Source organism: Phoca vitulina, unplaced genomic scaffold, assembly GCF_004348235.1.
Source record: "Phoca vitulina isolate PV1807 unplaced genomic scaffold, GSC_HSeal_1.0 scaffold4, whole genome shotgun sequence".
Lineage (NCBI taxonomy): Eukaryota > Metazoa > Chordata > Mammalia > Carnivora > Phocidae > Phoca > Phoca vitulina.
Window position 1 is genome coordinate 36,175,969 of NW_022589707.1, and position 24,697 is coordinate 36,200,665.

At 37.9% G+C, this 24,697-nt stretch overlaps 1 protein-coding gene across 3 annotated transcripts in view; it reads right to left on the reverse strand.

The window, feature by feature from the left end:
• Positions 1-13,504: 13,504 nt before the first annotated feature.
• BBS9 (Bardet-Biedl syndrome 9) overlaps positions 13,505-24,697 on the reverse strand; it is a 448,772-nt gene continuing 437,579 nt past the window's right edge. For 2 of the 3 annotated variants that reach the window (XM_032401802.1, XM_032401803.1), the window contains 2 exons: positions 14,155-14,265; positions 13,517-13,943 (listed from right to left, as the gene is read on the reverse strand). In XM_032401802.1, coding sequence (XP_032257693.1) covers positions 13,912-13,943; positions 14,155-14,265 — 143 coding nt within the window. In that variant the 3' untranslated portion in view covers positions 13,517-13,911. Of the gene's footprint in view, positions 13,944-14,154; positions 14,266-24,697 lie in introns of all 3 variants that reach the window. The other variant, XM_032401801.1, reaches the window with a different exon arrangement.

Below are 24,697 nucleotides of genomic sequence, written 5' to 3' on the forward strand. Positions count from 1 at the left end.
CATTCCAATAGTAGTTGTATGGTGGAAATGGAAAAGCCACCTTATGAATGTCCAAAGGGAGCCTGACCTCTGTATCAGTAGTGATACATTGGCAATATAAATAATAAGGGGAAAAAACCCCAAAGAATAAGTAGGCATAATAGATAGATAGTAGACAGGTTTTTGAGTCAGACAGACCTGAATTTATATCCTTAACCACCATTTATGTAACTTTGGGCAAATTCCTTAACAGTTTCCTCACCTGAACAATAGAAATAATAACTTCTTAATATGGCTGTTAAGAAGATTACATGCTATATGAATAGAACTCAATGTCTGGTACATAGTACAAACTCAATAAAGGCCCATTCTCATTATTTTATTATTATTTATAAACTTGTACAAATACTTTTCATATCATCTCCAGAAAGAATTTTTATTCTTCTTGTCTTATATCTAAACCATTTGTCTAGACTTTAAGCCCATATAGAATAGGAACCAAGTTGCTGTATTTGTGCTGTTTCAGGTAATAATCAACCATTTAAAAATTATTTTTAAAAAATACAAAGCCATCTTTCTCTAATACATTAGTTGGGCACTTGTTACTTTGCATGGATTGCTGAGAAAATCCCCTCTCAATAAATAAGCATCCCATTATTGGTGTCAATGAAGCCTAGCAACACATCTTTCAAGAGTGCTGATTAAGAAATACAATTATGGCAGCACACATTTCCTAAGCCAGGATAGTTTCTGTTTATGATGTTTTAATTGTTGAAATGGGACCTGTACCAAACCAGATGTGTTCTCATCTGGGCACTCATTGAGCTAGATTCCTCTATAATCAGGGTGACTCTACATCCCAGTTTGCTTAGAACTATTCCAACTTATGCCTGTCATCCCAAAATAATTATTAATAGTGCCCCCTTTCACTCCCCAAAGTGTTCGGATCATCAGTCATATGTTACTCTATCTATAATTATCATTTACCAACTATATTCTGCAACACATTTGTTAAATGTCATAAGTACTATTGTGCTGTTGTTACTCTTATAGGTGATCAAGGGTTAAGACCTATATTAACACCTGGAATGTGAGAAATACCACCTGGTGAAGCAAATTACTTATAAGCCAAGCTCTCTGTGAATTTAGAGAAAACACATTGCAAGTTAATTAGAAAATGAAAGAGGAGAACTAGATTTCAACCATACTGCCAAACAGAATGTTTATAGGATGAGGAGATACAGATGGGATTGTTAGATCAGAAAGTTAATATTTGCAAAAATTTGCAAAATTGGCTACAAATGTGGCTACTGTATGGCAATTCTCAAGGGTTGAGGGTAGATGTGAGGGAGGTAGTTGGTGGAAGGAGAAGAAATCAAAATCTAAATAGAGGATAGGTATACATAATTAGATAAGGCATATTCAACATAGTATAACATATAAATTTACATTCGAAGAACAAAAATACCCATTGTTTTCTTAAACCAAGGAAAGTAAAATTTAACCAAAACCTCTATTGGCAAAGCTATACAGGGATTTGCAAATTGCGGCACATCTCTCAAGGATTGAAATCTATCAGAATCTTGAGGGAGATAAGGTACATGAGATTTTTGTTTTCAGATTTTTTTTTTTATGTTTTCAGATTTTTTTATGGTGACATAAATTATACAACCCAAAGAGTATATAAAACCTATAAATATGGGGGTTTTTAAATAATGAAATGAATAAAAGATTTGCTTACTAACCAGCTCAAGAAATAAAACAGGTCTTCTGATGCTCCTCCTCAGTGGTATTTTCTCCTTCCTCCATCTCCAAAAGACAACCTCAATTCTAAAACTTTGTTAATCTCTGCCTTACAGTTTGTCACCTAGGTATATATCCTAAAACAGTATGTTGTTGTACATTGCCTGAGTTTGAACTTTTAATAAACAGGATCATAATGTATGCATTCTATGATTTGCTTCTGTTGCTAAAAGAAAAATGTTTTTGAGATTCATCCATGTTAATCCTGGTAGCTTTAACTAACTTTTATTGCTGTATATTAATTAATTCATCATAAGAATATATTAAAATTGGTCAACTCTACTGTTGCTGAATATTTGGAGAGTTTGGAGGGTTTCTGCTTATGATTAATGCTTCTGTGAGCATCCTTACAAGTTTTTCTTAGGCATGAGTGCAAGAATTCCTCTAGGGTTCACATCTAGAAATGTAATCCCTGGTTATAGGTTATGTGCACATACAACCTTGCTAAGAAATGCCAGACTCTTGGCCTGAGCCAACTGATACTCCTACCTCCAACAGACATGGGTGTTTGCTGTTCCATATCCTTTCCAAGCACTGTTATTTGTAGACTTTTTAATTTTTTCCTATCTAGTACATGCAAAATCATATTGTGGCTTAATTTGCATTTCCTTGATTACTAATGAGATTATGCTTTTAAAATTTCATTTTTAGCATATTAATAATTTCCCTTCTGCAAAACACCTTTCATATTTTTGCTTGTGTTTCTATTAAGATGCCTCTTTCTTATTCATTTGTTGAGGAGGTCCTCATACATTCTGGATACTAATCCTTCACTGGTTATATGCACTGGAAATATTTCCTCCCACGTTGTGAGATGATTATCATTTTCCTTATGGTGTCTTTTGATGATCATAAATTTTTAATTTTAAAGCAATTCAACAATTGAATTTATGACTATCATTTATTAAATTAAGAAATCTCTCACTACCCTGGGGTCATAAAAATATTCTCCTACATGTTTTTCTAACATACTTACAGTTTTTTCTTTCACATTTAGGTATTTAATCCAACTGAAATTGATTTTTCCATATGTTAAAGTGTGAGTAGTACTTCAGTAATTTCATTTTTTCCCAATATGGTTATACAATTGCTTTGACAGCATTTATGAAAAGTCCATTCTTCACCTATTGTTAGGCAATATCTCTGTCTTGTTTGGACATATCTGTTTCTGGACACACTATTATGTTACACTGGCCTATTAGTATATCCCTGCATTAACTGCACACTGCCTTAAGCTTTAATTAGACTTGACATTTGGTGGAGCAAATTCTTCAGTAGTGACTGTTTTGGGGTGAATCAGATTGTCAAGGTCCATAAAAGTCCTTCTGGGATTTTTTTTTTTTTTTTGGAATAGCATTAAACCTATAAATCATTATTATTCCTAGCTTTCTTATAACATGTTCTCTTTCTCTATTAATTTAAGTTTTATGAATTTTTTAAGAGTAATTTATCTATTTTAGAGAGAAAGAGAGAGAGAGAGAGTGAGAGTAGGGGGAGGGGCAGAGGGAGAGACCCCCCAAGCAGACTCCCCGCTGTGTGTGGAGCAATCCCACGACCCATGAGATCATGACCTGAGCTGAAACTAAGAGCCAGATGCTCAACTGACTGAGCCACCCAGGTGCCCCTAAGTTCTATGAATTTCTACGTAAAAGGCTTACATATCTTTTGTGACTTTTCCCTAGGCATTTTATATTTTTATTGCCATTTTAAGTACTATCCTTATTGTTAAAATTACATTTTCTAATTTCCAATTGCTACTGAAGAGACATAAAATTCACTTTTACATATTGGTTTGGTGCCCAACAAACTTGCTAACTCTTAACAATTAAAATAGTTTATCTGTAATTCATCTGTAATTTGGATGGGGAACTTTCTATATAGACAATCATAATATATACAAATAATGACAGTTTTGTACTTTCCTTTCCAATCCATATATTTTTAAATCGTTTTCTTTTTCTACTACTGACTGGTACCTCCTGTAAGACATTGAAGGAGTGGTTTCTTTTTTTGTTTTTTAAAGATTTTATTTATTTATTTGACAGAGAGAGACACAGCGAGAGAGGGAACTCAAGCAGGGGGAGTGGGAGAGGGAGAAGCAGGCTCCCGGCTGAGCAGGAGCCCGATGTGGGACTCGATCCCAGGACCCTGGGATCATGACCTGAGTCGAAGGCAGACGTTTAATGACTGAGCCACCCAGGCGCCCCAAAGGAGTGGTTTCTTAAGAGTGATGGCAGACCAGGAGGTCCCAACCCTCATCCCCTCATAGAAACAACATTTTAACAACTACTCATGAATGAAAATAGCTCTGAGAAAGCTCCAGAGTATAAGTAAGAAGCTGCAACCACCCAGTGCAGCACAATGACTGGGGATGTCTGCATAGAAAATTGTAGGAAACATTTATCTGCATTGCCCCATCCCTGAGGGCAGCACAAATTGGTGCCAAGAGGGACCCCCTAGACCACAACTTCCCTCCATGGGAGAAGTGGAGAACAGGAGGACCCCAGCAGCCTTTGCCACATAGGATCCCTACAGTCTTTTCATGGCTTGATAGCTCATTTCTTTTTAGCACCAAATACTATTCCATTGTCTAGATGTACCACAGTACTTTTATCCACTAACTCACTGAAAGACATCTTCGTTGCTTCCATTTGGGGACAATTTTGAATAAAGCTGCTATAAACATTTATATGCAGGTTTTTTGTGTAGACATGAATTTTCAATTCATTTGGGTAAATAGGAAGGAGTATAATTGCTGAACTGTATGTTAATTATGTTTAGCTTTTGTAAGAAACTTCCAAATTGTCTTCCAAAGTGGCTGTACCACATTGCATTCCCACAATGAATGATTGTTCCTGTTGCTCCACATTCTCACCAGCACTTGGTGTTGTTAGCACTGTGGTTTTGGCCATTCCAACAGAAGTGTATTAGCATCTCATTGTTGTTTTAATTTGCAATTCCCTAATGACATATGTTGCTGAGCATATTTTCATATGCTTATCTGCCATTTGTGTATCTTCTTTGGTTACATGTCTGTTGAGGTTTTTTGCCCATTTTTTAAATCAGCATGGTTGGTTTTTTTTTTTTTTTCCTTCTTGCTAAAGTTTTAAGAGCTCTTCATATATTTTGGGTAACAGTTCTTTATCTGTGAAGACAGGTCTGTGGCTTGTCTCATCATTCTCTTGACAATGTCTTTCACAAAGCATAAGCTTTTAATTTCAATAAAATCCAGCTTATCAATTTCCTCTTTCATGAATCATATCTTTGGTTTTGTATCTAAAAAGCCATTGCCATACCTAAGACAACCTAGATTTTCTCTTATGTTATCTTCTAGGAGTTTTATGGTTTTGTGCTTTACATTTAAGATCAATAAGCCATTTGGAGTTAATTTTTGTCAGGTTTGTCAGGTCTGTGTCTAGATTCATTTTTTTTTTTTTTTGTAAGTGTATGTCCAGTAGATCCAGCACCACAGACTAAACAATCAAAGATTAAGAGAGAGATTATATGAACTAATGTCATTATGGGGATCAATTATATACATGCAAATGATGGGAGGGACTTAAATGAAGAACAAAGGCAGGCAGGCATCAGAGGAGGTGATGAAATTGGAGGCCAGCCTGGAGAAAAGTACATCACTGTTACTGGGATGGAAAGAGAGGACCAGATCCAGATGGCATTGATTTCAGAAGTAGAGTGAAGTGTGTGTGTGCATGTGTGTGTGTGCGTGTGTGTGTATGTGTTTTATGATTTGTTATTGACACTTCGGGAAAAGTTGAAAATAAATCCCAACTCTCATTCTCTATCCAGCCTATTTGTGATTAAAGTCTGGGGAGTGTTTAATGTTTTCTCGCAGAATTACTTGTTAATTGCATTTTTTTTTTCATTTTTGTGAGCTGCTGAGCGTGAAAGATGAGGATTACACACCATCATTTTCCCCAAGGAATGAATAACTCCTTAATTTTATCCCAAAAGACTTGGTAAAATAAAAGCTTCAGTTTCCTTACTTATGCCTAGAGACCTAAAGAGATTTCTTAATTTTCATCCTCAAATAAATAGCAGTTCACCGAAATGCAGGAAGATAACATGAAAAAGACTGAGTGAATATTACAGACCTAAACTTCACTAAATGGCAAATGACTGGAGTCTGGGCTTAATTAGTATCTGTCTTATGTGAGAAGATAAAGTTTCTACATCTTTTGTTTACATAAAAGCATTCAGTTCCAATTGTTCCCCATATTCACACGATCTTAATGTTTTTATGGAATGCCTGGCACATAGAAATGAGAGTTTACAAGTGACACCATGAGCTTCCCTCTCTGGAACAGGTACCAGATGGAAAAAAAAAAAAACACATTGATTACTGTGGCCAATTAAACAGAATTTAGTTAAATTAATAGCACTTTAAACCTCTTCACTCACCAATTTGATGATCTTAGAGCCAATAAAGTGGCTGTGGCCCCCTTAAAGTTGATAGCCTGCTTTGTACTTTTTATCTAACATATATCCTTCAGCCAGCTGAGATGGAGAACTGATTTAATCCCTTTGGAGGCTTCTCTTGGAGTAGTTGCTAAGAGGTAAAGGTGGGCAGAACTGTCCTTGAATATAGAAGGTGAAACATCTCTCTACAGAATCAAGGCCATGCACTAGAGAATAGCTCTGCTAGTCCATATGGCTTATTGATACCTCTAAGGGAAAAACTAATTACCAAAAATTAAAAGTGGAAGTGTACTTAGAGTTGAGCCCAAAGCTAGGCACATTTGAAGTGACTTAGAATGTACTTAAAGGAAGTTTTAATACTTCCTTACAAAATCTGCCCTCCTCACTCCCATGTACATACTCTTGTCTCAGACATTTTTTGCAGTTATATTTTATGGGGGGAAAAAAAAGCAAATGAACTCTTCAAAGCATACTTTCTATTCTGACTCTCATGCTGTAACAAAGCTAGATTTACTGTGACATTAATGAGGTTTAAACTTCAGGGCACTTTCCTTACCTAGGAAAGGTACATGGTCATATGCTTTTGTAAAATCTGCAAAAAACATTTTAATCATGATTGGTAAAGACTGCTGTCTCTTCCACTTGTCTTCCTCTAGTATTGGGCACTGGAGCAGTTGTGGACTTGGGGATCTGGCTAAGGGGAATTGAGTTGGGGAGACATTCAACTTGGGCAAATGAGATACAGTTATGTGGCTTTCAGTCAACTTCGAATATGGTTAAATTATTGCTAGCTGTTCTGTTGGAGGGATGGATTCTAGGAACTCCACTACCGCCCATTGCTCCTCCTTACTGTCATGAGAGGAAAGGTGCAGAGCAAAAGTCTGCAGTGCTAAATGAGAAATGGCACCAGAAGGGTAAGTCTGGTGGAGATAAATCATGGTTTGAAACATATGGAATCTGAAGTTCTGAACACCAGACATCTAAAAGTGTCACAGACCTGTACCTCTGAAACAAATAATACCTTATATGTTTAAAAAAAAAAAAAGAAGATAGTAGGAAAGGAAAAATGAAGGGGGGGAAATTGGAGGGAGAGATGAACCATGAGAGGCTATGGACTCTGAGAAACAAACTGAGGGTTCTAGAGGGGAGGGGGTGGGGGGATGGGTTAGCCCGGTGATGGGTATCAAGGAGGGCACGTACTGCATGGAGCACTGAGTGTTATACGTAAACAATGAATCATGGAACACTACATCAAAAACTAATGATGTAATGTATGGTGATTAACATAACATAATAAAAAATAAATAAAAGTGTAAGTAGATTCCTGTTTTAGGGACACTGAGTGAAAGTGGAAGTTCTTGCCTGTCAGGCATATTTGATAATTCAGAATCTAGAATTACAGACCCCTCATCCAATAACATTTTTTTGTCATACAGCTCCTATATAAAATCAATACAAATTATTCTGCTATAAACAAGAAAACTATAACAAAAACATTTTCAAATAATGCCAAGATTAATTCATTAAGATGAGATGATAAATTTTAAATAGAATAAATAGATTCCTGAACTGCTTAACAACCTACTTAATGAAGAAGAGTGAATCATATGAAGACAATGGAGAAATATTTAGTATGTGGCTGCTCTGACATAAAATTCTGGTACTGATGAAGGTGAGGACCTCTTCAGTGAGGACGCTGATGACAGACTGGTTAAGGACAGCTCTCAATTCAGTGGCTATTTAAAATTTATCACTGAACAATAAAACCTGAAATGCCCTGAAATCTTACATTGTAGGTATGAAAGAAGCTTGACAAAGGTTTTCCTAAGTATATTAATAATCCTGAAACTTACACATTACTAATAAGTTATAGAACAGAAAAAACTTTTATAAACTTATCAATAATTTTTTAGATGTTTCGTCAACAATGCCAAAGGAAAATAAGTTATCTTTTAATTCACTCTATAGAAAATGAAATTATAAAACTGTTGATAATTGAAGAGGTAAATAAAGAATATGAGGCCAAAAATATGCAGAAGTATTAAAAAGCTATATGAAGCAGTTAAGAGGATAAATATATTATTTTTATGGATTTTGTGATATTTGTGTCAATTGTCAACTTTTTACAAATATGTAACTTGTTCTTATTCTTTTTATTCTAAATAAACATATACCTTAGGATCTAATGTTGTATTAGAATTATTGTTTTCCTTTAAAGGTGCTCCAAAATTGTATATATTTCAGATACTCAAAAAACCTGAATCCTGTGTTCAAATCACTGTCACCTAAGTACTCATGGAAATAAAGGTCATGAAGTACTGAATTTTTAAGAATCATATCTCTCTTTAAAGCCAAATTTAAGTAAATATAGTAGGAGAGTCTTATTAGCCTCTTCTGCATAATCTGCAAAAATAAATTAGGAAAGTAAGATTACAGATTTCTCCATTTCTCTATGACTTGTTGACTTCTTTTAAGAGATTGATTTACTAATACAGCATAAATTTACTAATCAGTAAAAAGAATCCAAGAACAGTCGTGTCCAAGAAGTTTGCAAATCCATCCCAGCTGGAAAGAAAAATTCGACTTCTGAAATAGAGTAAGTGAGGGATAGTGTGTTTTAAGAGAGGCAGGGAGTTCAGGACTTTTCAAGAGGGAAACATGACCACTAGCAACAGTGACTAGAAAAGTCTTGAGAGGTGCCAATATTGATTTATTCACCCCCACCTGTTACAGAAATGATTTAAGGTGCTTAAAGGACCTGTCAATACAACAAAAGAGAATACAGTGAAAAGTGGAGCAAAATAAATAGAGAAAAAGGAGGAGAATGTAATAAGGAGCCAGAAAACGGGACTAAAAGGCATGACCCACAAAGTCGTCCCCACTGTTCTAAGAGGGCCTCAAATGCAGCTCTTAGTATACAAGTGAGGAGATAAATTTATTCAGACTGAGCCTCGGAGGAAGGGTTGGAGTCTGGGTTGAATATAATTAAAATGAAACAACAGCAAACCTGAGAATGAGGGGTTTTGCAACGTTTTTCCCACATCAGCCGGAACAGAAACCCCCTCTCTGGAGCACAGATGAAGCACTGGGGGATGTGATCACTCTAACAGGCATCTTACTCTGATTAGGTCTTGGCAACTGTGCTGCACTGTAAGTTATACCTTTTAAAGTCCAACTCAACAAAACCCTTAACACATGGGATGTCACATAGCTTCCATGATTCAGCCATAAAAACAGAGAAATAACACCAGCTAGTTCAACACTGCATAAACAAAAAGGCTATAAAAAGGACAGCGTCTGACACAATCTAAATTGTGTATTGAGCCTTGTGTATTGCTCTTTCAGAAACCTCGCTAATATTTTCATATTTAATTGATATGTTTGCTTTTTGCATCAGAAGATGTTAAGGACATAAAAAAAAACTATAATTTTCAATATAATCTTAGGCTCATGTTACGGCTATAGATCATAATAATCATGTTATTTTGATGATACTACGTCTACTCTGGACCTTTCAGCATTCTTGGAGTACAATGTCCAAGCAGTTTCTCTAAAACTCATGCTGTTAATATACCAAAAGCTAAGTAACAAGAGTATATTACTGATTATTATGTATATCACTAGCACTGATATCCTGAATGATACCTTTCTCTCTCGATACACACAAGGATGGGATCTGTTCTCTTATTACAAGAGCAATACATATTCATTACAGAATACTCTGAAAATACAGATCAGCAAAGGGAAGAAAATTAGAGATAGTAAGGTCCAACCAAGGCTGAAAATCCCCAGTTTGGGCTCTTCCCATCAGCCTGTCCCTCATCAGCTCTCTGACCATTTTGGACACACCCTTCATCTCTGAACAGGAGGCCACGGGTAACACCGGTTGGCTCACAAGGACACGGTGCCATGGCAGATGACCACTGTCAATCCTGTATTTATATAAAGCTTTTTAAGGAGTTTAAACACTCCTCACATGTATTTTACTTTGATTTTTTTGCCCATCTTCACCTACATTTTTATGTGATAGGGATCACGTGCACTGTGACAGACTACTGACTAGTCAGAGGCAGCTATTAAAAAAAAAAGAGAGAGGTCTCTTTGCTTAGCTACTTTTAATCCAGAGAATAATTTTTTATTAATGTAATTACAACAAAGCCATTCATAACACAATCTAATGTTCCTCAACTTGAGGGAACCCCTGTGGTTCCTGGTATACTTGACCTATGGAAACACCAAGCTAGTCCCTTGTGAGGCTGGGGAACCAAAAAGCTTAGAGAATGGGGGGATTGGGGCACGGACTCCATATCTCTTGCCTCTGTACATATAGATTTAAGTGGGCACAGCACACCCAACATGAGCCCAACTTGTGTTCACATGGGATAGGAACATATCTGGCCATGTCTGAATGGCTGGTGTGGGAGCGGGCAAGGCTAATTATAAGACTGCTAAAGAATCTTTGGGGAAAGCTAATCATCCTAAAGGAGAGCCCACAGGAGGGGCCAAGCATCAGAGGGGAGCAGGATTTTGAGAACTGTGGGGTCTATTACTTGGGTCATTTTCCCCAGGGTGAAGGAGCTGGGTAAAACCTAGGAGGCATTTCATGTAAAACTCTGTGAGATATGAGAGCAGAAAAGAACACAGCTCTGTGGCTTATAAAATCCGTATGACTGAAGCTTGCTGCAGCACAGAACACAACAGCTGGCGCAGGACCTCATACTGGCACAGAAAAGAGGCAGGAGAGGGCATCAGACCACCCAGGCTGGACACCAAAGGCAGCAACCACAAAGAAAGGGGCTAATAGATTTGGCTACTTAAATTTTAGAAAATGACCTTAAAAACAAACCGAGAAACAAAATTAAAAGACAAGTGAAAAACTGAAAACAGTGTTGATATCATACCAGATCAACCAAAGACTAATACGATTTTTCAAAAGGCTATTAAAATTCAGTAAGGAGATTATTACCACCATCACCAACCTCCCCCCAAAATTTAGAACGTGAACAGGTAATTCACTAAAGGAGAAATATAAATAGGTATATTTTTAAAATAACCATACTAGAAATCTTAAAAATGTAGCTATCCTGGACTAAAAACCTTCAGGTTTAAAATGTATTTTATTGTAGTCTTACCAATTATCTCTACATTTTGGGTGTGTATATGGGTTTTTGGAATCAGCCTGGATTAAAATCCCAGTTCTGCTACACACGAACTATGGGACACTGAGTAAGTTATTTGGCCTCAGTACTCCTATTTGCAAAATAGAGATAACATTATCTACATCTAAGTAATGTTGTAAGGAGTGAATGAAATCATGCATATACAGTACCTAGCATACAGTAAGAATTTACTGAATATTTGCTGTTTTATTAGTACCTATTCTGATATATTTGGTAATAATGAGACTATCTGGCTAATCAGAAACCTGGAACATCTTACTTCTTAAAGCTTTCTGAGTTACTCTAAGATTTCAAGACCATGTATACACACACATACACGAAAGAGATAATGGACAATTGTTATTAAAGACTGAAATACTAGTGCCAAAATAATGAGAACAGTTAACAATTATTTGGGTCTTGATCTTTAAAAAGTCACTTCAAAGGATAACATAATTCTTGGCTGCTAGTAGAAACACTTTATATATGTTTTTAAATCATATTAAAATCAAGGGTAAAAGACATTACATAAATTTAGGAAATTTTTTTACCAAATGATATTTTTAAATCATGAATCAAATTATTTTATCATTTTAGAACTTATATTTTATATTTGATAATGTTGAAAAAGGCTAATTAGTACCTTCTTTCCTTTTGGCAGCTAGTAAAATGCAAATATAATTAGATTTTTTAAAAATATGTGTATGATGTATGTATACAGAATTCTGTACTAGTGATTCAAATAAAAAAAATTATTTGGTCAAGTAGTTGTGCCAACAGACTTAAGATACTGATAATGATTTCCAGGAAAACATTTACAAATATACATCTTAACATAAAAACTCTCAGTATGACATGTAATTGTAGCAACAAAAGTCACCTTAAATTCCCAAACTGAAGGTAGGAAGCCTTTTGAGTTTACACTGGTAGTCACTCTCTCACAGAATTGAGCAATCATGGAGGACACAAATAAAAGGAAATCAATGGAGGAGGGATTTGAAAGAGAGAGAAATCACTGCACTCGTCTATGTTTAAAGTAACCGTTACAAATCAAACAATATACTTGGGTTTTACATCATAGGAAATAAAGGGAAAGAATTGGGGGGGGGATAAGTGAAGGAAGAGAAAAACTGATCAAGGCAGATGAACATAGAAACACAAGAGAGAAAAAGAGTTAAAGAAAGACAGTTAGAAGGACACATACAAACAGGGCATGACTCAAGAAAGAAAAAAAAGAGAGAAAGAAGAACAGAAATTAGCACATGGACATATGCACAGCACAAAAAACAACCACAGGAACCAAACATCCAAAAGAAAAAAAAAAAGGAAGAGAGAGAGAGACATAACACGGAAACACCTTTTTAAGAAGTAATATACTTGTTTTGTAACCTTTCTTGAATGAAGTTGTTAAAGATGATCAGAAGTGTTGCATTTTTTGCAACTATAGTCATTCGCGGAGCCATGACATCTTTTACTGGTCCCCAACGCCTGGGTGAAATTAACCTAATGGTTGATTCTGGTCCAAAGGCTAGAAGTTGTCCACTTCCATGCTTGACAATTAAAAATATTACATCTTCTGCTGCATCTCCTAAAAAAGAATGCTAGAAATAATAAATCCTCTGCAGTTTTTTGACATTTCACATATAGAAAAACCACGAACCATATCCCCCTTTATACTGACTGACAGGCATTCCAAAACTGGCACAGACTTATTTTTAATTTATTTAAATCAGTCTTGAAACTGTAATTTTAACTTGAAATTGGCAAAATCTCTTTTATTTCTTGAATATAAAAAACCTTACATTTTAATTCTAATGTGTGAATTCTTTTACAACCTGAATTTTTAAAAGGTGCCACCATGGGGTAATCTAAAGAGGATGTTAATATACTACCTTCCCTAAAAATATTTTAACATTTTTGTTCAATACTAAAAACTTACCTTCTTCCATTTTTTAGAATAGAGTAAATAGATCATATGAAAATTCTGTAGCTTATTTATAAAACAATTATATTTGAGTGTTACCATGGAGTAGCAAAGTTTTCAATTCCTTTCAGTTTTTTTCCTTTGAAGAAAAAATGTAGAGAAACCAATTATAAAACCCTCTAATTATAAATCAAATCCAAGATTTTGTTGGACAATGAGATGCTTTATTAAATTTGATACACTTACTATATAAGAATTCTGTGAAAAAAATGGGCTATCAAATTACTTTGGATCTAGGTCTCTGCGTTATAAAGTCTGTCCCCAAAAGATGTCCTCTCACTATATCCGATGGCTATAAGCATACAGATGACCAAAAAGCGGCAATAGCTTTTCCCAGTAAGACAAGTTTCAACTGACCTGCCCATGGTATTACAAGTCCTCCTAGCAAAATAAAAAAATCCCAATCCCCATGTCTATATAGTATCATCTCCAAGCAGGTGAGATGGATGAAGCACCTGGACCAGCCCTACATCTGTGCTTGGCATGAGGTCCACACAGGATCAGCCTTGGGAAGGCCATCTTCCCCTCATCCAGACAACTCTACTTGAACTATTCCGAGACTCCTTGGAGGGGTGAAACTTCTAGAAAAAAGAGAGTGAGAGAGAGAGAAAAAAGGTTTCAATATTGAAAGGAATATACAAATAATCAAATTCAACTGCACCAATGCTGAGGGGAAGGATGAAGAAGTTGGAAAACAAGCAGCTTTGTAAAAAGGCTCTCTGGCATGACGAGAACTGATCAGAGTGTCACTATCCCTGACATATCATTGGTGAAGGCCACCCATTTTCTTACCAGGCATGGGCGTCTCTACAATGAGGTGTTTGTGGTTGGTAAACAGTTCAGCGGAGTCTTGTTCTATTGATCTTTCCTCTAAGTCTGATTCTGGGATGGTAGTACAGCCACCTAGTTGGAAAAAATACATACAATATTTTAAGCAGTGTGTAGGAAAATCTGCCTCTCCACACAGCAACCACAGCTTAAGAACATACCAATCATAAAGGTAACAAACGATGTGACAACAATCTTCAGGAGCAGACCAAAAAGAATAATTTTAAATGTCTCTCTTTGGTGAAAATACTGGGAATGAGTTATTGCCCCCAAAGACATATTATACCGAGATCACTTAGCAATAGCAGCAATGGCGTTGTCTTTATTCTTTTTGAAGTCAGAAAGGACAAAACCTATAGCATATGTGATATCTGTAATATAAGGGTACCCCAGCAGGAATTCTCTCTAATATCAGAGCATCAGAAACTATAAAAACAAAAGCACACTGACCACACGGGAATGAAACCTTTCTTGAGCCAAGAGGAAGGCTGTCTGCATCCCGAGATGGTGACTGCGGTGGTATATCTCTGCACTTTGATTCTATCCCTGCGTCCAGCACCTCACAGTACAGACACAAACACTTCATAATTCAACAGCAAAGCCACATGCTGCATTGTGGAAGCTTTCAATTCCCAGTCAATTCCCACAGTGACTTGAGGATGAGCCAGCACCATTGCACTTTTAAAATATTGGGTATAAGTCATTTGATTTTATTCACCAAAATCTTGTAGGGGAGACTCGTGATAACTTCTTGAATGTATCTGTAACTTGATTTGACTAATTTGCTACCATTTCCTGAAAATGTACTGACATGCTGTATACTATACATATTTTTTTTCCAAAGCCATTCTTCTTGTTAATGTAGTGTGATTTTTTTTTCTTTTCCTTGTCTGAGGCTTCTCACACACTGAGTCCAAAGCCTCTGTACTCAAGTTTGGCTGTATGCATGAAGGGGTTTATGAGGAAAGACAGGGTATCGCAGCACTGATTTGTAAACCACATCACTCAAATGAAAGGGAAGTAGCAAGATCCCAAGTCTGAAGGAGAATACACCTTACCATTCATCCCTCTGCATCAACTCTGAAAAAAGAAATTGATGCCCAGGGAAACTTGAGAGAAAAGTATCTCCACATTCATAAAATAAGAATTAGAGGTAGCCTCAGAGGTTCCCCAAGAGGATATGTTAGAATTCTCCAACAGTGCAATGAAACTTGCCTGGCTATATCTAAAAACGGCAGGGCCCCATCCAGAAGGAGGACCAGGCTTAATTATTTTTTTTTTTTAAGATTTTATTTATATGTTTGACAGAGAGAGACACAGCAAGAGAGGGAACACAAGCAGGGGGAGTGGGAGAGGGAGAAGCAGGCTCCCCGCAGAGCAGGGAGCCTGATGCGGGGCTTAACCCCGGGACCCTGGGACCATGACCTGAGCCGAAGGCAGACACTTAACGACTGAGCCACCCAGGCGCCCCTTATTTTTAATCTCTTTCCAAAGCCTGTGTATCATGGTAACAATAACTATCATTATTGAGTACTTTCTAAATGCTAGAAACCCTGACCATATTATCTCATTTAGTTTCTAGAAACCATGAAATAGATATTATTATTCTCATCTTACAGATAAGATAGATCTAATGAGATGCAGTAACTTGCCAAGGTCACACGGCTCCTAAGGAATAAGGAATAAGACCGACCTCACACCCAAGCCTGACAACACCTAAAGCGCATGTCATCTGACCACTTACTCTATGGCTCCTCAGTTGCAGCATTAGCCAAAGAGGTACTGAGGCTGCAGGACTCAGGTGTCAGCAGGTTTTATTCCACCTGGCAATCCACTGAGTGTGATGGCCAGGAGCACTGCTTAGAGTATTGTGAGGCCAAGGCAGGCACTGAGGTGCTGGGACCTTGGCAAAGCCCAAGAAATAGCACCCTTCTCCTCCTGGCCCCTCACCCAACTGAGATAAAAACTAGGGTATGTGGGGTGAGGAAGTACTTCTGTAAGACTAATGATAGGGAAGAACAGAAATAAGTGATGTGCTCCTTGCAGAACATAACCTGATCTCAAGAAAAAAAAAAGGACCAAGAATGGCTTGGTTTCTCATTGCACACTCACAAATCAGTTTAAGGCATCCTTGAGGCAGAGGGAGGGAGGAAGCAGGGTGAGGCCAGGAATGTTGTACTCCTATAGCTATCTTCACACACAAAGAAACTTCAGGAGTGGGGAAGAAGTATACCCAGCCAACAAATGGGAAGACTGCAGTGATCAGTTAGTGGTGTCTGCCACACATTTGTGGAGAGAGGCAGATCTCCACTGATTAAGTAGAGTCCACCTTTTTTATTCCAGCTGACTCATATTGAGGCAAGACAAAGGATAAAGACTTAAAAGCACTTCCTAGTTCTTTAATCACATGGACATAAAAGGACAAGTCAGTCATTAGAGACTATGAACAACTTATGTAATTTCCTCTTTTCTTCTTGGCACAAAAATTTTTTTCCTTGTCCTTAGTACAAAGAGATAAAAAAAATCTCTCAAATCCCACTGCAGGGCTGACCAGTCATTTGCCCTGGGAATCCCCCCCCCCCCCCCTTTTCGGATGCCTCCATGCAGCCAGACTGACCAACCACATGCCTAGAGTTTCTGACCTCCCAGTTTGGAAGAAAGAATAAGCTATGGGATCTGGCATCCTGACCAATGGAAAATGGGAGAAGGGAAAAAGCTGGGCAGAGAATTCCCCTCCTGCCTCTCCCCAGGTGGACTCTGAATTATTATTTTCCTTTTGCCAACCTCCAGGAAAGTGCTGTGTGCTGGGTAGATGTATCTGCTGGGTCTCCTCATGGCTCTTTGAGAGAAGAACCAAGGATGAACCACTTTATATTATATCACATATTTCCTTGACTCCCTTACCTTTTTCCTCATCCTCCCTTCCCTGAGTTTGTCAAATAAACCATCATTTTAATCCTTGCCTCAGGCTCTGCTTTATTGCAAAAATTATTGACACTGGAAATAGTTCTAAAAAGCAGGCCTTCAACACAGAATTTTGAGGTTAGATTGCCCACCTATGTGTAAGAAACGGGGGCTCCATGAGTGGGAGCAAACATGATGGGCAAAACCCTGTTATGTAATTATGTAAGCTTTCATCCATGGCTAACTGGAATGAAGTGCATGTAGAGGTCAAGACTGGCAGATTGAATAGCTGTGGAGTGGAAATATTTATAATTATAAACATTCCCGAATAGGGCGGCTGCTTCTGATGACCAGATATGTTGGAAAAAAAGAAAACGGCAAGTCTGGTGAAGTTAATAGGCAATGAAAGGTACATCCTTAAAGTCAGAAGGCCACTTTGGCCTCGCTAGTTTAAGTGAGATCATTGGACCCACAGCACTGGGTATCACCAGGGAGCTTGTGAGAAATGCAGAATCTTAGTCCTCACCCCACAGCTACTACATTTGAATCTGCTAAGAAGGACAGATGAGTATATCTGATGAGATTTTTGCTAGGAAAAAAACATTTGTTTGTTAAAAATTTCAGAGTAAACAGTAAATAGAAATAACATATAAAACTTCCAGACTATCAGAGACCCTCTGAAGCCCATCCGTGGAAGTGGAGCCTGGGTTCCATGGATGCCAGATGAAGTACCCTTGGCTTAGAGCCTGTATCATCAAAGGAAAGAAAGGAAGAAAAACCACAGCTGGATGAAATCATCCAAACACACATTGTGTGTGCAACACATAAGAGCCAACAGGCAAAAACAAGTGAGAGCCAGGGACCTCCTGATCTGGAAATCACAGTACTATGGACCTAGTGTGTGCTGGACACTTGGCTATGAATTCTCAATGCATTAGCTTACTCAATCCTCAGACAACCCTATCAGTAAGGGTTTATTGGCCCCACTTTACAATTATAAAATTATTGATATTAATTTGTGTTTTTTCTTCAGCTTTCCCTCCCCTGTGCCTCTTCCCCCCAAATTTCTCCAGGTCATTTGTGCTTCCATGCCTCAGAAATTTGTACTGGGGCCAAATCAAAAAAAAAAAAAAAAAGTAGCCTGAAAATACTCTCTTTTCTAGCCTTAGTTTTCCATAGCCTGAGCTCACTGAAGATATTAAAGTATCTCTGGGGAAAGATTTTCTCTAGTGGTAATTCAGAGGGGTAAAGAGAGCCAGGTTGGACCACCCCAAGGGAGCAAGGTATCAAGGGATGGAGATGCAGGCACAAGGAAGGCTGGGGATCAGGAGCTCCAACCTCAGCAAGGACTTCCTCATCCACCAAGCCTCTGCTGTGGGCTTAGGCAATGAGGCTGTTGACAGTACCGCACCCTCATTTTCTGAGCCCCATGGAGACAGGAGCTAGGGGAGGTGGGGTGGGCAATAATAACTGAGACTGAATTTCCCACCGTCTTGCTCATAAAGAAAATTAAAATTTTGACATTTTTTTGCATCCCTGACTTAGCTTTGTAAGACTAACTATCAGGCCTGCTAGAAAGTCTCAATTTATTAAATGTAAACCTAGAGATTACATCATTCGCCAAAGGTCACACAGCAAGTCTGTATGAGCTGCAGCCGGCTCTTCCCCTGGCAGCCATGCTTCTCAAAAGGACCAGTTTTTAAAAATTTCTAATCTATCTAAACTAATATTTTTGTAAAATGTAATAACAATAAAAGGAATTACTAGAAAAATGAAATGAACAATATACCAGCCCTCATCTATTAGTAGTAGACTTAATCTTTATAAAAGTACTCTGTCAATTGCTACAAGTTCCTAAACACTTACTCTCAATTTCAGGTTCACAAAAAGTCTACAGGCAGATGCCAGTCTTCTGGCCACATTTTAACAGCAGTGACACAAGATATGGTCTACCTTAATTAATATGATATATAGAATTAGAGTTTAGAAATAACCATTCAGCAAACTCCTAATTATTTAAAGTTCAGATAGCCAGCAAAGTCACTGTGGCAACAACAGGGGCTTCTCACGACTTACTTATGTGATCTCTGTTCTACTCAAATATCTGGGGGGGCAGCTCCCTCACTGCACAGTGTCCAGACCAGCCCCCATCTCCCTGCCAGGGAAGATGTCCAGGTTCCCCAGTGCCTGCTCCCGCCACAACGATGGGAATCCACTTCTACTTCTGTGCTCTTTTATAAGAGGAGATTCATTAAGGGAAACTGCGATCAGGAGTTGGGACTCTGGGTGCATTGGCATAAGAGAACAATGTTGTAAGTAGTAGCTAATCCCTGCAGGTAAAATTTTAAAAACATGAAGCATGTATCATGAATTGTGAATAATCAGCCCAGGAGCATTTGGAACAAGATAGTCTATAAATTGGAGACTACACCAATGATGTTTAGGAGGATATTTTTGAGGCACTTTATTACACTGCCTATTCCTCTGAATTGTTACCAAATTATGTACAAGCTCATTTGTGTTAACCATACCTAGCTGTAAAAATTTGTTTTTTTGCAAGTTAATAACACATTAATACATACAGAAATCCTCATGTAGCCAGGAAATTATTTAAGTAAAAAACCTTATCTAAAATTCTGAATAGGAGTTCACACTATATTTCAACTCGAGGATTTTTTAGGGAGCCCAAACTATCCTCAAACCTGTCTCTGTATTTAAAAGCAAACTATAAAATGGTTGAACTTCCTCCTTAACCATGTGGAACATATTTTCTCAACAAGGGAATTACTCTAAGGAATTTCTACCCACTGTCAGAAAAACAAACAAATAAAAATAACAATAAAAAAGAGCTCAGGTGGGCAGCTGGGTGGCTCAGTCGTTAAGCGTCTGCCTTCGGCTCAGGTCATGGTCCCAGGGTCCCGGGATCGAGTCCCACATTGGGCTCCCTGCTTGGCAGGAAGCCTGCTTCTCCCTCTCCCCCTCCCCCTGCTTGTGTTCCTGCTCTTGCTGTGTCTCTCTCTGTCAAATAAATAAAATCTTGAAAAAAAAAAAGAGCTCAGGTCCTCTCTGTAGGTTGCTACTGTGGCATTAACTATAAAAGTTATAGAATTCAAAGGTCAAGATAGGAGCCCACCAGAAACAAATGTGACTATCCTCTAGAATACTAGCTAGATATCAAAATCAGAATGCAAGGTAAACATTGACATGCCGCTAAATATGTAACCAGCTAGCTGGCAAGAGAGAAAAGTAAAGCCCTGATCTGTAGTGTTTGCTCATGTCCATGGTGTAAATACTCCCATCATGGCCAGTTTCAAGCAACCAAAGTGGCATCGCCAAATAAGAGCTTGGCAGAGTTGCACGGGGAGCACACGGTTAGCACTTTCACCACACAGACTCTGTAGACACCAACCACCTCCAGAGCATAGAGTAAAATGTAGTAAAATAGTAAAGATTTTTAAAGTATATTATCTTTGTTCCTGATACAATGTATTTGATTATAAATATACATAATTTAGTTTTTAATAATGGCTGAATTTGTCACCTAGCTCACAGAATACCTAAAAAGTCAACAACCGGCTCTCATGAGCTAGTGAAAGCCAGTTCCAGCACTGTAGGTGGGCATGGTGTAGGGGGTTTAATGTTATGTTATGAATCCTCGATTCAAACTGTGGCACAGCATTTATGAGCCAACCGATCCTCTGGCGCAAGTTATTTCACTTGAACGAGCTTCAGTTTCCTTATCTATAAAATAGAAACTATGGCATCCCTCCTTCGTAAGAGAGAAACTGATGAGTGTGTGTAAGTGCCTGGCACACTGAAAAACACAGGAAGTTTTGGCTATTTTCAGGTAAAAGTTAGGAACACTAAAAGAAGAATAAATAGGCCAAGATAAAGGTCCCTTTATAAAGGTGGGAGTCTGAAAGGGCAGGGTTCACATAGGCTGATGCACCTATGGGCCAAAGACACAGCTCTGCAACAAAAAAAGAAAAGTGCCCAGAAACCTTGAACAGTGGCCAACACTGAAATTGACTGCTCTATTTTACTTATGCCCTATCTTATACTTTTCCTTCTACTTGATTAGCTGAGTTCTAATATTTGATCCTATCCCCATGTGAATCCTGGTGGCCCCACTTACCTGCCTCACTCTCTACCTTATAACCCAAATAGTCTAAATCAGGGGTTCACCAGATAGTAAACATTTTTTAAATTCTGCAGGCCATCTGATCTCTGGTGCAATCACTCAATTTTCCATTGTAGTACAAATGCAGCCAAAGACAAAATGTAAATGTGAATGAGCACTGGTTGTGTTCCAATAAAATTTTATTTACTAAAACAGGTAGTAGGCCAGATTTAGCCCATGGACCATAAATAGTTTGCCAATCCCTGGCCTAATCCAAGGCTCACAGAAAGTTACTCTTTTACAGTATCCTAATTCTAAAGGATCCTAGAGGCATTTTAATACTGTTAGATCACCTTATAGTTAATATAATAACTAGAAGGAGGAGGGAGTTGGAGGAAGAAGAGGATGACGAAGAGAGAGGAGAAGGAGGAGGGTGAGCAGGAGGAGAAGTAGTAGTAGAAGTATAAGAAGTAGTAGTAAGAGTAGTACTAGTTTAAAAGCATATTGTTGGGCACCTGGGTGGCTTAGTCGGTTAAGCGCCTGCCTTCCATTCAGGTCATGATCCCAGGGTCCTGGGATGGAGCCCCACATTGGGCTCCCTGCTCAGTGGGGAGATTGCTTCTCCCTCTGCCCCTCCCTCCTGCCCCCTGCCCCTGCTTGTGTGCATTTACTCGCTCTCTCTCTCTCCTTCTCTCAAATAAACAAATAAATAAATTGTGAAACACATAAATTGAAAGAAAAAAAGCATATTGTTTACCCTACTGCTACAATATTTTTGGTTTAGGCAGTGATAAACTTTTTTTCAATAGACTACTTTTCAAAACCATTTTAGATGTTCAGAAAAATTTAGCAGATAATACAGTGAATTCTTACATATTCTTCTGCACAGTTTCTCCTATTGTGGTATCTTGCATTAGTGTGGTACATTTGTTACGATCAATGAACCAACATTAACCAAAGTCCATAGTCTATTCAAATTTCATTTGTTTTTACCTAATATCTTTTTTCCATCTAGGATACCATACGACATTAGTTGTCATACCTCTTTTGGCTCTTCTTGGTTGTGACAGTTCTTAGACTTCCCCTAGTTTTTGATGGCCTTGACAGTTTTGAGGAGTACTGGTCAAGTATATTGCAGAATGCCCTTCTACTGGAATTTATCTGATGTTTTTCTCATGACTAGACTGGGGAAAAATTTTTATAGGAGGTTTCTTTTTATAAATTCTTAAGGTTTCCAATATTTTAGAATTGTCTCCAGGGGTTTATCTTTCCTTTTATCAAAAGTGAAAGCTAAGTGGGCGGTGACTGGAGAGGCGACTGAAGGGGAAGGAGGCCAACAGTGAGACTTGACCTAGACCGTGAAGCTCACAGTAGTGGACCAGGTTGGATCTGGTGGCAGGACCCAGGCCAGGTTATCAGTTGCCCCATCTGTAAAAAGAGGGTCTTAATGAGGACTATCGGGAGGATTATATGAGACCATGTACACCCAGTACAGTGCTTAGCACACAGTACATTTTATCATCTCTGCCCTCTATTAATTTTTTTTTGGCAAGATGTACTTTCTGCACCATTTTTGTGGAATCAAAGAACTCAGTTTTCAGTTCAACTGCCTTCATTTAGTAGATATCAAAACAGAGGCTCAGAGAAGGTAGCTCATGCCCCTAATGTCCCAGAGCTAGTTCTGAATCTCTTGCTTCCTAAACCACTAGAGCTTTCTCAAGTACTCCTCCTTTTCCAGAAAGATCTCAATGGATTTGTGAGTTGGCTGTTCTAACTAGTACTTCCTTTCAATGATACAGAAAATCCAGCAGGTTGGCAAGCTGTTCTTTGGGTATATTTTAGGATTTGCTGATTTATTTTCTTGCAAAGGTGACCTTTGCAGTCAATTGGGTGTATGGGTGAGAATGTTCCATTCCTTCAGGGAGGAAAAAAACTTTTCTTCTTTTTTCTTCATAATTGAGAGGAATCAAACAAGGCGCCACTGAGAATCACAAATGACCCCAGACCCTGCTCTGACTTGCCAGCCAAAGAATCATCTGTTCAAGTGGCTTGAATTGCCACTTAGAATTAAAAACAGCAGAAGCCTCAAAAATATACACCAGTGATATTCTTCATTTAATCAAGATTTAGTTGATGGATAGAGTATTTTTTTGAGGTTAACATTCAGATTTCATTTCAAAGGTTTATAATTCATGTGAAGAGTGGGGAATGGGTGCTTTGAAAAGAATAGTTCACTATCTTAAATATGAAGAGCTTCCCAAAGAGACTTGAATAGTAGTTTATAAATTTCTCTATAAATATAGCCATTGGGAAATGTTTTTTATTCTTTATCCTCCCCCCTTATCTATCTATACATGGGTGAGTGTGAACACACGCAAGCACAGAGGCATACAGACATGTACAGGAGTTTTTCTGATAATTCTCCTTTACTGTGTTTATTTTCCTAATTGTTCTTAAATATATTTTTTTCTAACCCAAGGACAGCATAAGCTTAGAAAGCCAAGTATCCTACTGTACGTTTGTATAGTGATTTTAGCTGAGTGTTTAGAAACTTTTCAGCAAAATGGACCAGTGGAAGGAAGGATGCAGGTAGAAGAGACAGGGAGACAGAGGATGAAAAGGAAAGGGAAAGAGAAAGGATGAATCACCAATGTAGGCTATGATTCTGTGAACATACTCTTATGTAAGATATTTGGGGCAACTTACTGAAGGTGTAGATGATCAAATATTCAAGCATAAAAAATACATTAGCAGTTAGGAAAATGTAATGCAGAATAAGAGGGATAGCTAAGAAGAGCTGTGGAAAAAACACAGATTAAAGACCTACACAAGGGCTACAGTGAAAATAAAAGGTAAAAAGCTCTGGAGGAAAAGTGGGGCCGCACTTCCCTGATTGATTCCCCACCAATCTCCATCTAAATTGGACTTCAGATCAAAGTGTCTGGTCTGTCCCATACTTGGACTTGACATTTCCTTAAAAGCACATCATAAGTGGTAAGGTTATGCTTGTTGGAAATATTATGACTAATGACCTGTGTGTGTGTGTGTTTGTGTGTGTGTGTGTGTAACTCTGTTCTGTGCTTAAGAGCGATTTTGGAGAGCCAACATTTCTGTGAAATTGGGTTTAGAAAGGTGCTTGCTTAGCAGATGTGTTCCAGAAAAAAAAAATACATATATATATATATATATATATATATATATATATATATATATAAATGTGTATACATACATATACATAATAAATACAACAGGCACAGACCTCATCAAAACACATCTTGGAAATAAAGCTATTGCAAATGTATGATATCACTGAATATGTCTCTACCACAGCATGGTAAATCAGGTTGATATCATGTGATGACACTGCTACTCTAAAGGAGGAACTGGACGACATAGGTCTGTATCTTTCTCATCTCTACTTCCATTCTGCCCTTTACTTTGTTGTAATGTGGAAGCACCCCATCCTTAACTTGGTTCAATTTT